At 47.1% G+C, this 13624-nt stretch overlaps 2 protein-coding genes across 5 annotated transcripts; one reads left to right on the top strand and one right to left on the bottom strand.

The window, feature by feature from the left end:
- On the top strand, window positions 22-2440 carry SLC50A1 (solute carrier family 50 member 1). Of its 2 annotated transcripts, none has more exons than XM_018039493.1 (6): window positions 22-183; window positions 438-569; window positions 713-836; window positions 1419-1580; window positions 1846-1965; window positions 2049-2440. In XM_018039493.1, exons 1-6 carry the CDS (start codon window positions 104-106, stop codon window positions 2163-2165), a joined length of 735 nt encoding a protein of 244 aa, XP_017894982.1. In that variant the 5' UTR covers window positions 22-103; the 3' UTR covers window positions 2166-2440.
- On the bottom strand, window positions 2792-3418 carry DPM3 (dolichyl-phosphate mannosyltransferase subunit 3). 3 transcript variants are annotated; one of them, XM_005677407.2, is made up of 2 exons: window positions 3314-3418; window positions 2792-3147 (listed from the first exon to the last, which is right to left on the bottom strand). In XM_005677407.2, exon 2 carries the CDS (start codon window positions 3140-3142, stop codon window positions 2864-2866), a length of 279 nt encoding a protein of 92 aa, XP_005677464.1. In that variant the 5' UTR covers window positions 3143-3147; window positions 3314-3418; the 3' UTR covers window positions 2792-2863. The 3 variants fall into 3 exon arrangements, with proteins under 3 accessions (XP_005677464.1, XP_005677463.1, XP_017901718.1); XM_005677406.2 differs by having other exon boundaries at window positions 3310-3405; XM_018046229.1 differs by having other exon boundaries at window positions 3253-3314.

Here is a 13624-nt window from a genome sequence, read left to right on the forward strand (position 1 = left end):
GGCGGAGCCAGGGGCGCGAAGGGGCGGGGCTCCGGCGTCTGGGGCTCCGGATCCTGCTCCCTGGCTCCGGACGCGGAGAGCGGGATCTGCGACTCGGGGAGGGATGGAGGCGGGCGGACTGGCCGACTCGCTTCTTTCTGGAGCTTGCGTGCTCTTCACCCTCGGCATGTTCTCCACCGGCCTGTGAGAGAGCGGAGGGGCTGGGCTGGGGCAGGACCAGGAAGTCAGGAAAGGAGAGAAAGGGGACAGAGACGTGGCCGCTCTGTCAGGTTACATCTGGAACCTAGGATCAAAGTGGAATCGGGTCGAGGGGAACGGGGTACAAGGGCAAGGCTGGTCATTTGACCTGAGAGAGAAGGCCAGGGAGTTGAGGGTAGGGCTGGGGATCTGCGGTTGTCCGGAAAGGATGACAGGCATCGGGGATTTCGACTCCCCAGCAGCCTGGCTCTCCCTTTCCACCTCTCCCCCCTGCCTTCGGGGCCCCGTTACAGCTCGGACCTCAAGCACATGCGGATGACCCGGAGCGTGGACAGTGTCCAGTTCCTGCCCTTTCTCACCACGGATGTCAAGTGAGAGGGGGCGATGCCTGCTGGGGGGAAGGCTGTCTGAGGGAGGCTGGGGAGGGGTGAGGAGGAATGTGGACGAGGCCCCTTGGGTCCCCCCCGTTCACACTCAACCCCGCGGGACAATGTCCCTCCCCTGCACCCTGCAGCAACCTGAGTTGGCTGAGTTATGGGGCCTTGAAGGGAAACTGGACGCTAATCGTCGTCAACGCCGTGGGTGCTGTGCTTCAGACTCTGTATATCTTGGTGTATCTGCACTACTGCCATCGGAAGGTAGAGGCCCTTCCTCTGCTGCACGCCCTGCCCTGCCTTGCTGGCAAGGCAAACACTGTTTTTCCTAGAAGACTATAACAGGCTGGCACTGCCACCTTTTCCTGGAAGACCCCTTCAGCCTTGCAGTCCTCCTTCCGCCATAAAGTCAGCCTTCTGAGATTCACATATTGTCCCCATTCTGGCAAAGCTGATAGCTCTGCCAAGCCTCAAAGTGCCTTGCTGCCCAACAGAGTGAAAAGAGATTTTTGTCTCCACAGTTCATTCAAAGCCAGTGCCAGTGGCTGCAAGTGAGATGATTAGCTCTGCTTCCCCATTCACACAAGCATTAAGCTCCTACTCTGTAGCAAGCTCACCCCAAAAAAGACAACTTTCCCACTCTTAGAAACCTCCAGGGTTTGGGTAGATCAGACCTGTGCTGAAGTCACTGGTGGGAAAGAGGCTATGGCAAGTGCCATACTGGAGGCTTAGGCAAAGGCTGGCTCCCCCACTGGAGCATGGGTGAGGGCGGGATGAATTAATTCCAGCAGCAGAGTCAGAGGACTCCTGGCACATCCAGAAGTATGGCTACTCTCTCTTCTGTAGCGTGCCGTGCTCCTTCAGACTACAACCCTGCTGGGAGTCCTTGTCCTGGGTTTTGCCTACTTTTGGCTCCTGGTGCCTGACCCTGAGATGCGGCTTCAGCACCTGGGCCTCTTCTGCAGTGTCTTCACCATCAGTATGTACCTCTCACCACTAGCTGACTTGGTGAGTGGGGGTGTCTGGGGAGGTAAGGGAGATAAATCTCCCACAGACAGAGACTGTAGATTTCAGTCCAGGGGAAGGGCAGACCCAAATCCTGGAAGGAGACAGGGCAGTGGGGCTGGGTGAGTGGGAGGCAGGAGGGAAAGGCTGGGTAACAGAAGATCATGGGGGCTGTTTGACCTTTTTTTTTTTTTTTTGACGAAATTCTGGGCAAAGTGGCAGATTTACCATGTGCCTGGTCAGGAGTGTCTTTCATCCTTTCCCATAGGCCAAGGTCATTCGTACTAAATCAACCCAGCGTCTCTCCTTTTCACTCACCATTGCCACCCTCCTCACCTCTGCCTCCTGGACACTCTATGGGTTTCGACTAAAAGATCCCTACATTGTGGTAAGCAGAACAAGGGCAGGGTGACAGGTGTGTGTGAGGTGGAAAAGCAGCTCCTCTCCTCACAGCAGTCCTTGTGATTTCAGGTGCCCAACCTTCCAGGAATTCTCACCAGCTTCATTCGCTTCTGGCTTTTTTGGAAGTACTCCCCAGGAGTGAGACAGGAACTATCGGCTTCTACAAACCTGAGGGAGTTCACTTGACCACTGGGCACCTATAATGCCAACCTATTACCAAAGAAACTTTCTTGTTTCAGCCGCTCCTGCTGGTTAGCTCCACAGGGGCAGTGGTTTGTGGTAAAGAAAAAAAGAATGCTTTGAGAATCCGGGGACTAAAGAAAGAGCTTTAGTTAGAAGATTGGATGGAACCTGGAGATGAATTCACTTTTTTTTTCAAGATTGTATTTTTTAATTTTGGAGGTTGGGGGGGGAAATCTTTAGAATGTGCCTTAAAATAAACTGTTCCCTACCCCTGCCCATCAAGACTCCTTTTATATTTAGGGATATAATTCAGGGATAATCCACCTGGTTTGGTAAAGGATAGAGGGGCACTGTCTGATTCACAGTTGCTCTTGAACTGGTAGGGTTAGGCTTGGGTGTTATGAAGAACTGACTTCAAGAAATCTCTCCTAACAGGGCTAAAAGGACCAGGAAAGTGAAAAGACTTTTCCATTCTGAGAGATCTTGAGAAAGGGGGTCTGTGTCTCCTTCAGAGCAAAAAGGAAGAAGCACCAGCAAAATGCAAAAGATAAAGGCTGAGAGAGCCTCAAGGAGCCTCTCAACAGTTAGTACACATCTGTTCCCAGCATCCATACTCAAACCAAACAAGCTTAGAAAATAAACTGGTCCTTTAATGGGGAATGGGAGAACAGGCTGTCCGGGAGGGAATCGGAGTTAGTGGGTCAGAAGCGAAGTCCCCTGCGGGTCAAGTCGGCTCTGGCCTCTTGGATCTGGCTCTGCAGCTCGCGGGCGGCGTCCTCGCAGTCGTGAAAAGTAGCGACACGGTAGCCCACGGTGCCCAGGGCATAGCAGCCGGCAGATACCAGCAAGTAGGCGGGCAGTGGCCACAGGACCTCCCGGCAAGACGAAGGCAGCTCCAGGCCCAGGGCTCCCATTGTCAGGGCCGCCCAGGCGGAGCCCAGGAGCGCCAGCCCCCACAGCCACTGCGCTAATTTCGTCATGGACACTGCGGGAAGAGGAAGCAGAGCTCGAGGTCCCTGACACCCCGCGACCTGCTCTTCATCTGAGACCACTCCCTGTCCTCCCTCACCCACCTTCCATACCACCTTACCTCAGGGACTGCCCCAACGCTCCCGCCCTCCCCAGTCGGCCCTCCACCTACACTTACCTACCCGCCCGCCGTCTTCCCGGCTCCACACAGCGCCGACGTCAGCTTCCGGAATCCTCCGCGGCTCGCGCTCCGCCGCCGCGCTGTCTTCTGGGAGTTGTAGTCCTCGAGGGGTGCCCGGCCACGGTCTTGACCTAAGCTGCACTCAGCAGGCTCTGCTGCTGCAGCTTCAGCCTGGGCCGGAAGCGCTTTCAGTGCTCCTTCTCTCCCTTGAGACCCCGCTCAAAGCTGGCGTGGGGCTTGTAGACAACCTAAAGACACCCTTAAGTCCTGCAACAAGGTGGGAATTGTAATATCGTTCCCCTTAAACTCACTTCTCTTGCACAAAAATTCCACTCATTCATTCATTCACTTAGTTACGCTTTTTATTCATTCATTCAGTGGAACGTTTTTTGAGCGTCACGCTAGACTTTGGAGAAATAGAGATGTCAAGACACAGCCCCTTCTCTGGTGGAGGGAAGAAAGCAGGAATCAAGAAAACAGATGCATTGACAACTAAACGTGGTGCTCTGAATTCAAAGACGCAACCGGTAGGATTTGGAGCCAGGGGACGAAGTGCTCCAGGAAGGTGTCTTTAAGGGAAAACACTTGTAGGGACAGAGCAATCACCTGGTGTGTTTAGGGTATTAAGAGAAGGTGTGTATACAGCTTTCAGAATTTGGGGGATGAATTCATGGCAGGTATATAGAAAACCAAGTAAAAAAACATCACTCATTATCAGAGAAATGCAAATCAAAACCACAGTGAGGTACTATCTCACGCAGGTCAGAATGGCTGCTATCCAAAAGTCTACAAGCAATAAATGCTGAAGAGGGTGTGGAGAAAAGGGAACCCTCTTACACTGTTGGTGGGAATGCAAACTAGTTCAGCCACTATGGAGAACAGTGTGGAGATTCCTTAAAAACTGGAAATAGAACTGCTGTATGACCCAGCAATCCCACTGCTGGGCAGACACACCGAGGAAACCAGAATTGAGACATGTGTACCCCAATGTTCATCGCAGCATTGTTTATAATAGCCAGGACATGGAAGCAACCTAGATGTCCATCAACAGACCAATGGATAAGAAAGTTGTGGTACATATACTCAATGGAGTATTACTCAGCCATTAAAAAGAATACATTTGAATCAGTTCTAATGAGGTGGATGAAACTGGAGCCTATTATACAGAGTGAAGTAAGTCAGAAAGAAAAACACAAATACAGTATGCTGCTGCTGCTGAGTCGCTTCAGTTGTGTCCAGTTCTCCAGGTAAGAACACTAGAGTGGGTTGCCATTTCCTTCTCCAATGCATGAAAGTGAAAAGTGAAAGTGGAGTTGCTCAGTCGTGTCTGACTCTTCGAGACCCCAGAGACGGCAGCCCACCAGGCTCCCCTGTCCCTTGGATTTGCCAGGCAAGAGTACTAGAGTGGGGTGCCATTGCCTTCTCCACAAATACAGTATACTAACACCTATATATGGAACTTAGAAAGATGGTAACCCTATATGCGAGACAGAAAAAGAGACACGATGTATAGAACAGTGTTTTGGACTCTGGGAGAAGGCGAGGATGGGATGATCTGAGAGAATAGCACTGAAACATGTGTATTATCATCATATGTGAAACAGATCACCAGTCCAGGTTCGATGCATGAGACAGGGTGCTCAGGGCTGGTGCACTGGGATGACCCACAGGGATGGGATGGGGAGGGAGGTGGGAGGTGGGTTCAGGATGGGGAACACATGTACACCCATGGCTGATTCATATCAATGAATGGCAAAAACCACTCCAATACTGTAAAGTAATTAGCCTCCAACTGAAATAAATAAATTTTTTTAAAAAGTGATCCAGTTATACATTAAAAAAAAGAAAGTTCAGGCATGGAGTTCCCTGGTAGTCCAGTGGCTAAGACTCTGTCTCCGCACAGCAGGGGGCCTCAGGTTAGATCCCTGGTCAGGAGACTAGAGCGCGTTTGCTGCAACTAAGACCCAGTCCAGCCCAATAAATGAATAAACATTAAGAAAAAGAAAATAAAAGGTCAGGCAATTATCAACTTCGGGAAAACAAAGAGTTATCAAAGGAAAGAAAGAGAATGCCTGTCTGATAAAGACCACTAAGAACATAACTGTAAGTGGACAGTTGGGTTTATTTACTTGCTACTACAAGAGAGAGCACAAACCAAAGGCACTGTGGAGACGCTCATCAAACAAAGGAAAAAGCCAAATCATTACAGAGTATGGGAAACAGTTGAGTTCAGATGATATTTAAATGAAGTAGTATTTTGATAGGTTCAAGGTAAGCACAGATTAAGTGAAGGAGTTAACAACAGCCTGGACTGAGAAGTAAACTGTGGGTCCACTTGGAAACTACAAAGTTTAGTTAAATAAGTTTAGATAATTATGTAATAGATAACTACATAATTAAGATAAATGTGGAATGATATGTCCAAAACCCCAATATCTGAAGCTTTGCACCTAGGTTGGAAATTGAGGCTGCTTCTCTTTATCAAAGTAATCAGCATGGGTTAAACCTCCAGCAAGAGCAGGGTATGTCCCATTCTCACTTTTTGATTTCAAAGAGAAAAGTTGTGACTGTATGATTTTAGAGAATGAAGTTTCTCAGCCCCATGTCCCCAAGGTTAATTAATAAAATCAGTTTTGACGGATTCACAGAGTCTTAGTACAAACACTACATAACTCAGTGTGTAGAATATTTTCACAGCCATAATAATGTAAACACAAGCGTTGATTTAACTCAAATTTGGAATATATTTAAATTGAGAGGGTGGGGGGAGGGGAGTATATGAGGAATCAGGATTAGAGAGAACTATATCCTCATTTTCCATGGCAGGCAATTGATTGATTATATCTAAAATAGAAAAAAAGAAATAATAGCATGAGCATGTTATTTAGAAATAGAGAGGGAAGTACAAAAGGAAAGCATCTTAGAAACTTGAGAGTAGTTGACGGAGGAGTATATGTATAGAGGTAGGAAGTGGAGCAAGGGACTGTTATTTTTCTTTCCTTTATTTTTATTATTATTTTTTTTTAATTTTTATTTTTACTTTATTTTGCTTTACAATACTGCATTGGTTTTGCCATACACTGACGTGAATCAGCCACGGGTGTACATGAGTTCCCAATCCTGAACCCCCCTCCCACCTTCCACCCCATATCATCTCTCTGGATCATCCCTTAATTTTTTTTCTGTCCTTTATTTTTAAAAGATATTTATTGATTTATTTGGCTGTGCTGAGTCTTAGTTGTGGCATGTGGGATCTACTTCCCTGATCAGGAACTGAAACCTGGCCCCCTGCATTATGAGATTGTAGCCTTAGCCTCTGGCCCACCAGAGAAATCCCTGTTATTTTCACTATCTTATAGAACTAGATGGCCTTTTAAACTATGCAAATTCCTTTGTTAAAGTAAAAATTAAGGCAAAATTAAAATATTTTCAGAAACCTGCCATATGAGCTTCAAAGGCCCACCCCAACTCCCTTCTCCATTCTTCCCCAAATCCTACTGGTTACCCATTCATGACCTCACTCGTCACACTGACTTTCAACACAGTTCAAGAGGCAGGCATCAGCCTTGCAGATCCAGAAATTCTATCTTGTTCACCCATAGTAGACCTGGCCTTGAAAGATTGCCACTCCCCAGAAAATTTGGAGGGGGAAGATAATGAGAAGGAGCTTGCCTTACAACACATGAAAACAGATAATAAATTATAATGTCATAATAATAATCAGCAGAAGATTAAACATTCATTGAGGGGCCATTATGTATCATGTCCTATGTGACATTGCATGTTTGATTTTCACAACAGGCTGCAAAAGGTACTTTTATTAATATATCCCCAGGTATGAATGAGGAAACCAAAGCAGAGAAGGTAAAACGTAAGTAACTTGCCTGAGGTCATGCAGGTAGTAAGTAGCAGACTGTTCCAACTGACTCAAAACTTTGTGCTTAGTAATTCCATCTTCCTCAGTTACTGGTATAGGAATGGGCAGATAGTATCGTCATAGCAGCTGACATTCATTGATTGATTACTCTGTGCCAGGCACTCTAATAGGTACTTTATATGCATAATCTCACTCAGTCTTCACAGCTACCCTATGAAGTAGGTATTATTATTATTATCTCCATTTCACAAATGAGGAAACTGAGGCCCGCCCCAGATAATCAGACGGTAGAGCCTGCTAACTATGCCACTATGGTAGCACATCTTCTTACCTAGATCAAGGGGCTTCTCCGGCGGCTCAGTGGCAAAGATCCACCTGCCAATGCAGGAGACACGAGTCCCGTCCCTGGGCCAGAAGATCCTCTGGAGAAGGAAATGGCAACCCATTCCAGTATTCTTGCCTGGGAAATCCCATGGACAGAGGACCCTGGAGGGCTGCAGTCCATGGGGATCACAAGAGAGTCAGACACAACTAAATAACAGCTACGGAGATCAATGGAACAAAATAAAAAGTGAAGAAATGGGCTTCCCTTGTGGTCCAGCGGTTAAGAATCCACCTTGCAATGCAAGGGACACCCAATTTGATCCCTGATCTGGGAAGATCCCACATGCCCAGGTCATCTAAGCCTTGTGCCACAACTACTGAGCCTGCGCTCCACAGCAAGAGAAGCCACCACAGCGAGAAGCCCAGGCCCCTCAGTAAAGAGTGTCCCCCACTCACCGCAACTGGAGAAAGCCCACGTGCAACAGTGAAGATCCAGAACAGCCAAAAATAAACTAAATATCTTTTTTAAAGTGAGAAAAAAAAGATCAAACATATACCATTTCAGCATATGATAGAAATGGCATCTCAAGTGAGGAAAGATGAATTATTTGGAAAACACTTGCCACAAGCTTAGCATTTGAAGGGCCTCCCTGGTGACTCAGATGGTAAAGAAATCTGACGGTAGTGTGGGAGCCTCGGGTTCTATCCCTGAGGAAAATCCCCTGGAGAAGGACATAGGAACTCATTCCAGTATTCTTGCCTGGGAAATCCAATAGACAGAGGAGCCTGGTGGGCTACAGTCCATGGGGTTGCAAAGAGTCAGACATGACTGAGCGACTAACACTTTAGCATTTGGAAAAGTAAGTTAGATTTCAACCTAACATCTTACACTAAAATAAATTCCCAGTGCGTTAAACAAAACAATGTGAAAGTGAAACACTCAATATGCCACGGTTGGCATACTGATTGTGTGGCTACATGTTTCTCAGATGTCCAGCTCAGGCATCATGTCCTCCTGTTGTAGCCACGGTTTCTGGGAAACAAACTCACTCAAGGACGATGCGGATAGTGGAGGGCAGTTTATTACACCCGTGGGCCCAAGGCAGAGTCTACTCCTAGCCAAGGACCCCGACCAGTATTTTGCGAAAACCTTATATACCCTAAGTATAGGTGCCCAAACCCACCTCCCCAAATTCCTTGAAACTAGTCTGAACAAAAGAAAAGAAAGATACAATCCAAGTTAACCTGTGATTCATATGCCTTAAGCCTAGGTAGTTAACAGTGGACAATTATCAATAGGCCTGTGGTCATACCCCAATAAGCATAATAGAATTTATGATTCTATTTGGTTACACAGATAATAAGGGTATTCTTTTAGGGGACAGAGCCCTGGGGCTCTTCCATCGAGGGGTGGAGGGGGGTCTGATTTTCCAGTTGGTATGTCGTTTCCATAGACACTGGGCATATAGCTCAAAATCCACAGTCCGGCCCAAGATGGTGTCCTGATTTCAAGATGGAGCCTGTTCTGTCTGTTTCCTCCTTCACTCCAAGCAGCCTTCCTGCACCTTGACCCTGTTTTGCTGGTTAGACACCATCTTCCTCTTCTGAGCTTCCACAGACTCTCTTTCATAGATGGCACTTTCCATGTTGAGCTGTAGGTGTTTTGTGTCTTTGCTTGGCCCACCTAGGAACATTGTAACTCCAGGACCAAACACAGTGTGGGAAACCCAAAGGGCTTCTATAAATGTAGGATGGGGAACAGAAGGAAGGACAGGTTAGCATTTGATAGTCTCCAGGAAAACTGACGCAGCTCTTCTGATCCCAGGAAATATAACTACTGCGGAGACTCCCGTCTGCTAGACACGGGGTCTTCGGCTTTGTATAGCACTGGACAAAAGCCAGCAGATTCTTATGGTCCAGTGCCTCTCTCTTCAATCTTTCTGCAGAACATCACTCTTCTGCCATCACAGCAGGCCACAAATACAAGTGATTATGGCAGGGTATTGAGAAATGGAATATTTCCTGCCATATCAGTAAACAAGGATGTCACAGTCGTCAGCAATGCAAGCCCTCCAAATGTTAATTTCTGAGCCCCTAGGGCACCGGAGAAGGAGAATACCTGTGATTCAGCAGACGTCAGGCTGCAGCCACTCTGTGCAGCAAGCACTGAGGAACTCAGGATGTGAAAAACACAGGATGCTGGCCCCAGATAGCTGAGATGAACATGAAAGGAATGATTTCAGTGAGCCCGGACTGTTGCACCCTCCCATACATAGAAAAGCACTAAATTCCTTCACTTGAGGTATCTGGTTCTTTAATTCACAATAAATAATTTTGATGTTCAGAATACCTGCTCCTTGTTGAACATATCAATGTAACCTGACTCCTCCCCTGCCTCCTTGGAGCAGTTCTCTCAGGGTTCCTTGAGATTCTGTTTTCTGAGCTTGAAGTCCTAAAAATTCTCACCGAATAAAACATAACTCTCAACTTTTAGGTTGTGACTGTTTTTTAAGTTGACAATAGGAAAGGCAGTGCAGCTTAGGGGCTAAAAGTTTGACCTTTTAGAGTCCAGAAGTCCTGAGGTTGTGTCCTGGCTCTTTCCACTCCTTAGCTGTGTGGCCTTGGGCAAGTAGCTTAACCTCTCTGAGCTTCAGTTTTCTCGTGCTTTTTGGAGTTCTCTCCTTTGGCAAGCTTTAGTTTCTGAGAGACATAAATTCCAGAGATGTAAATCTGGAATCTTTAGGCTAAACTAACGATGGGAGAATAAGCAAAATTACATGCAACATGGAGGAAGGGATTGACTGTTGCAGGGAAGACGTGCGCCTCTATGAAAGAGGCCCTGAAGCCCGAGGTGATATGGGAAAGATGAGTGAGAGACTTGAAGCAGGGGCTGGGGGTGGAGTGTACAAAGCAAAGGGAAAGCCTGAACAAAGGCTGGGGGGCTTGAGTTCATAGTGAGTAACCCTTTGTGTCCATCTCTGGCGCAAGACTGCCTCGTGGAAGAGTGGCAGGAGCTGAGGCTGGAAAGGCTGGCCAGGGTCAGGCTATCTAAGAAAGACCCCTCGAAAGTGTTTGTGTTGGGGCTGGTCCCTCAGGTCAGCAGCTTCCCCCATTAGAGGAGAGGGAGGTCGTGGTGTGTGTCCTGTCAGGCAGCCGAGCTTTCTGGATGCCCACAGGTGCCATGGTGATTACTGGGTCCTTGAAGAAGTTTCCAGGTGATTAGGTTGTGTTGATTCCATCAGCGTCCCCCGGGCAACTGCAGCTCCATCAGAGTGACAGGACAGACAGACATGCAATCAACAAAAAAACACACAGACGGAAATTACAGCCAGGCTTTCAGGGGAAATGATGGGTCAGAGATTGTGCCCCTGATTGGAGAACGGAGAGTCAGATGAATCAGAGGAGACCAAGATGGGAAAAGATGATAGCCTGAGGGAGGAGGGACACAGGACCAAGCCTGGCAGCTGAGGGAGACACTGAGGATCCAGCAGCTTGGAGGTAATGTAATCTGGAGGCTGAATTTCAGCAAAGAGCTCACAGTGTGACAATGGTGTGTGGCTAGCAAGGTTCTTGATTCTGGTTTTTTTTTTTTTTTTTTTTTTTTTCGTTTTACTTATTTGGTTCCACCAGGTCTTCTTTGCAGCACATGGAATCTAGTTCCCTGATCAGAAATCAAATCCAGGTCCCCTGCACTGGGACCTTGGTGTCTTACCACTGGACCACCAGGGAAGTCCCAGGTTCTTGATTCTTTTAACAAACATGTATTGAGCACCCCCTATACTATACATCAAGCAGTATTCTAGTGACTAGAAAGGGACAAAATCTCTGCTTTCAATGAAGCCTGCAGTGAAAACAAACTGCTTCAACAAAATGATGGGAGACGGACAGGAAACACCTATTGAATATATCAAATAGTGAGAAATTCTGTGAAGAAAAATATAGCTAAGTGAGGGGCTAAAGGATGACAGTGTACCATATCATATAGTAGGGTCAGAAGGGCGTCTCTGAAAGGGAAGCATTTGCATGGAGACCTGAATGAGACCACGGACGGAGACAGAAGTGTAGATAACTGCCAGACGGCTGTTCTGGGCAGTGGGAACAGCATGTGTAAAGGCTGTGAAGTGTCACAGGAGACACGCAAGGGCTTGGGGTGGAATGGATGAGTGTGGAGAAGAGTTTGAGGCGATGAGGTCAGAGGCAGTGGGGGCCATGTGCTGTGTTGGAACTACACTGATTAAGCATCACGGCAAATATCACTGGACCTGAACTTCAACTCCAGCTCTGCCTTCCCTTATAATTCTGAGCAGGTTATTTTAGCCTCTCTTTCACTTTACCCCATTTCATTTCACTAAAACAGGTGTATTAGAATTCTCCAGAGAACCAGAACCAGTAGGAGATACATGTGTGAAAAAGGTCTTGGTTCATGGGGTTGTTCAGTTCAGTTCAGTCGCTCAGTCGTGTCCGACTGTTTGCGATCCCATGAATCGCAGCACGCCAGGCCTCCCTGTCCATCACCAACTCCTGGAGTTCACTCAGACTCATGTCCATCGAGTTGGTGATCCCATCCAGCCATCTCATCCTTTGTTGTCCCCTTCTCCTCCTGCCCCCAATCCCCCCCAGCATCAGGGTCTTTTCCAATAAGTCAACTCTTCGCATGAGGTGGCCAAAGTACTGGAGTTTCAGCTTTAGCATCATTCCTTCCAAAGAACACCCAGGACTGATCTCCTTTAGGATGGACTGGTTGGATCTCCTTGCACTCCAAGGGACTCTCAAGATTCTTCTCCAACACCATGGTTCAAAAGCATCAATTCTTCAGCCCTCAGCTTTCTTCACAGTCCAACTCTCACATCCACACATGACCACTGGAAAAAACATAGCCTTGACTAGATGGATCTTTGTTGGCAAAGTAATGTTTCTGCTTTTGAATATGCTATCTAGGTTGGTCATAACTTTCCTTCCAAGGAGTAAGCGTCTTTTAATTTCATGGCTGCAGTCACCATCTGCAGTGATTTTGGACCCCCCCAAAATAAAGTCTGACCCTGTTTCTATTGTTTCCCCATCTATTTCCCATCAGCTTGTGCTTCTTCCAGTCCAGCATTTCTCATGATGTACTCTGCATAGAAGTTAAATAAGCAGGGTGACAATATACAGCCTTGACATACTCCTTTTCCTATTTGGAACCAGTCTGTTGTTCCGTGTCCAGTTCTAACTGTTGCTTCCTGGCCTGCATACAGATTTCTCAAGAGGCAGGTCAGGTGGTCTGGTATTCCCATCTCTTGAAGAATTTTCCACAGTTTATTGTGATCCACACAGTCAAAGGCTTTGGCATAGTCAATAAAGCAGAAATAGATGTTTTTCCGGAACTCTTTTGCTTTTTCCAAGATCCAGCAGATGTTGGCAATTTGATCTCTGGTTCCTCTGCCTTTTCTAAAACCAGCTTGAACATCTGGAAGTTCACGGTTCACATATTGCTGAAGCCTGGCTTGGAGAATTTTGAGCATTACTTTACTAGCATGTGAGATGAGTGCAATTGTGTGGCAGTTTGAGCATTCTTTGGCATTGCCTTTCTTTGGGATTGGAATGAAAACTGACCTTTTCCAGTCCCATGGCCACTGCTGAGTTTTCCAAATTTGCTGGCATATTGAGTGCAGCACTTTCACAGCTGGCTCAGATCATGAACTCCTTATTGCCAAATTCAGACTTAAATTGAAGAAAGTAGGGAAAACCACTAGACCGTTCAGGTATGACCTAAATCAAATCCTTTATGATTATACAGTGGAAGTGAGAAATAGATTTAAGGGACTAGATCTGATCGAGTGCTTGATGAACTATGGACGGGGGTTCGTGACGTTGTACAGGAGACAGGGAGCAAGACCATCCTCGTGGGGTGTACAGGCTGGCAAACCCAAAGTCTACAAGGTCTTCCTCCGTCTTGACTTCATCCTGACCAGAGCTGGAAACAGTGGGGAAAGGGCCAGGTCCCAGGCCACGTGAGCACAGACCAGTAAGAGCTCCAGCAGACCAGAGCAGCTCAGGTCCCAGGGTTATCTGCCACTGAATTCCCTCCATCTCTGCAGAGGTCAGTCTTTTGTTCGATGTGGTCCTTCAGTG

This window comes from Capra hircus, chromosome 3 (genome assembly GCF_001704415.2).
Source record: "Capra hircus breed San Clemente chromosome 3, ASM170441v1, whole genome shotgun sequence".
Lineage (NCBI taxonomy): Eukaryota > Metazoa > Chordata > Mammalia > Artiodactyla > Bovidae > Capra > Capra hircus.